Source organism: Poecilia latipinna, unplaced genomic scaffold (genome assembly GCF_001443285.1).
Source record: "Poecilia latipinna isolate Pla-1442-1.1 unplaced genomic scaffold, P_latipinna-1.0 Scaffold467, whole genome shotgun sequence".
Lineage (NCBI taxonomy): Eukaryota > Metazoa > Chordata > Actinopteri > Cyprinodontiformes > Poeciliidae > Poecilia > Poecilia latipinna.
The window spans coordinates 337,822-339,277 of record NW_015113083.1 but is presented as its reverse complement, the minus strand read 5'-3'; the positions used below and the strand labels follow the sequence as shown (position 1 = coordinate 339,277).

At 49.6% G+C, this 1,456-nt stretch overlaps 1 protein-coding gene across 3 annotated transcripts in view; it reads left to right on the top strand.

Annotated features, from left to right (window-relative positions):
• Nucleotides 1-1,456, top strand: part of hecw2a (HECT, C2 and WW domain containing E3 ubiquitin protein ligase 2a) — a 42,630-nt gene that overhangs the window by 27,353 nt on the left and 13,821 nt on the right. For all 3 annotated transcript variants that reach the window (XM_015039335.1, XM_015039336.1, XM_015039337.1), the window contains exons 15-16: nt 255-440; nt 514-648. In XM_015039335.1, coding sequence (XP_014894821.1) covers nt 255-440; nt 514-648 — 321 coding nt within the window. The remainder of the gene's footprint in view (nt 1-254; nt 441-513; nt 649-1,456) is intronic.

Sequence of the window (1,456 nt, the reverse complement as noted above, 5' to 3'; positions counted from 1 at the left end):
AGTTGAACCAGTTCATTCAGGTCAGCCAGTTGAACCAGTTCATTCAGGTCAGCCAGTTGAACCAGTTCATTCAGGTCAGCCAGTTGAACCAGTGGATCCATGAAGTCTGATTTGCTGGTTTTCAGTGTTTGCATCTCCGTTCTGAGTTTCTGCCTCTGATTGGTTGTTTCTAACCTGAGCTGTTCTCTGCTGGTCACCACCTGGGTCGGGCCTCCTGAGCTAATCTGAGGTTGCTGCCGTTGCGTTTTGTCCAGAGTGCCTACCGCATGTTTACCAGCAACACCTGCCTGAAGCACATGATCAGCAAGGTGCGGCGTGACGCTCACTACTTCGAGCGCTACCAGCACAACCGCGACCTCGTGACCTTCCTCAACATGTTCGCCAACAAGCAGCTGGAGCTGCCCCGCGGCTGGGAGATGAAGCACGACCACACTGGGAAGGTGGGCCAGCTTCCTGACTTTGACTAGGACGTCGGTAGCTCAGCTTCTAAGGGTTTGTGACTTTGACCCGCAGCCTTTCTTTGTGGATCACAACTGTCGGTCGACGACCTTCATTGACCCCCGGCTGCCGCTGCAGAGCTCGCGCTCCACCGGGCTACTGGCCCACCGCCAGCACCTGAGCCGCCAACGGAGCCACAGCGCCGGGGAGGTAAGAGGCTGCTGCAGAGGTCACGTAGAGGTCAGATCAGTCCTGGAGAGGCTGTTAGGTTAAAGGTCAAACCTTTATCCAGTGTGTTTCCATGGAGGTCGTTAAACGTTCCTACAAACTTTGATCAAACTTTCTGAAGGCTAAGTTTTTACGCCGTTTCTGACCATTTTCAGAGGAAATTAATTATAAATCAGTTTATGTTCAACGAGGTAAATTTATGCCTGGTTCACACAGCAGAAGTTTAAACATTTTGCCTGATTTTCAAACTGAGAGATTCACCTGCGGAGCAACAAACCTCACGAACGACCTCACTCTCCTACATTCAGACAGGAAATATCACAAAATCGAGACAAAACGTGAGTTCAGAGGAAACAAACATGGCCGACGAAGAAGCAGCAGCGGCAGTAGTTAATGGACGACATTTAACAGAAATAAACCAGGCCATAGTCGTTTTGTTTTCTGTATTTAGGATTTCCCTCCATGTTTCTGTCAGCGCGCTTTCTGATTGGCTGAACGTCACATTTAACATCCAACACCGCGACATCGGGCCGACACGATCCAACACGTGGAATATCACGTGTTGATATTAGGTCGGAGCGGACCAGATCCACTAAGATCACCTTTAGATCCATGTTGGTAATCAGAGAAACTTGTCAGAATAAAAACCAGAATAATGAGCCGCTTATCAGCAAACTCTGCCGATCCGATCCGGTCCGATCCAAACCGGATGGGAGAATCTCAGCAGCTAATTAGATCCTGGTAACCAGAACCAGCCAGAACTAAGAAGATAAACCCTGGTTGTTGGGTC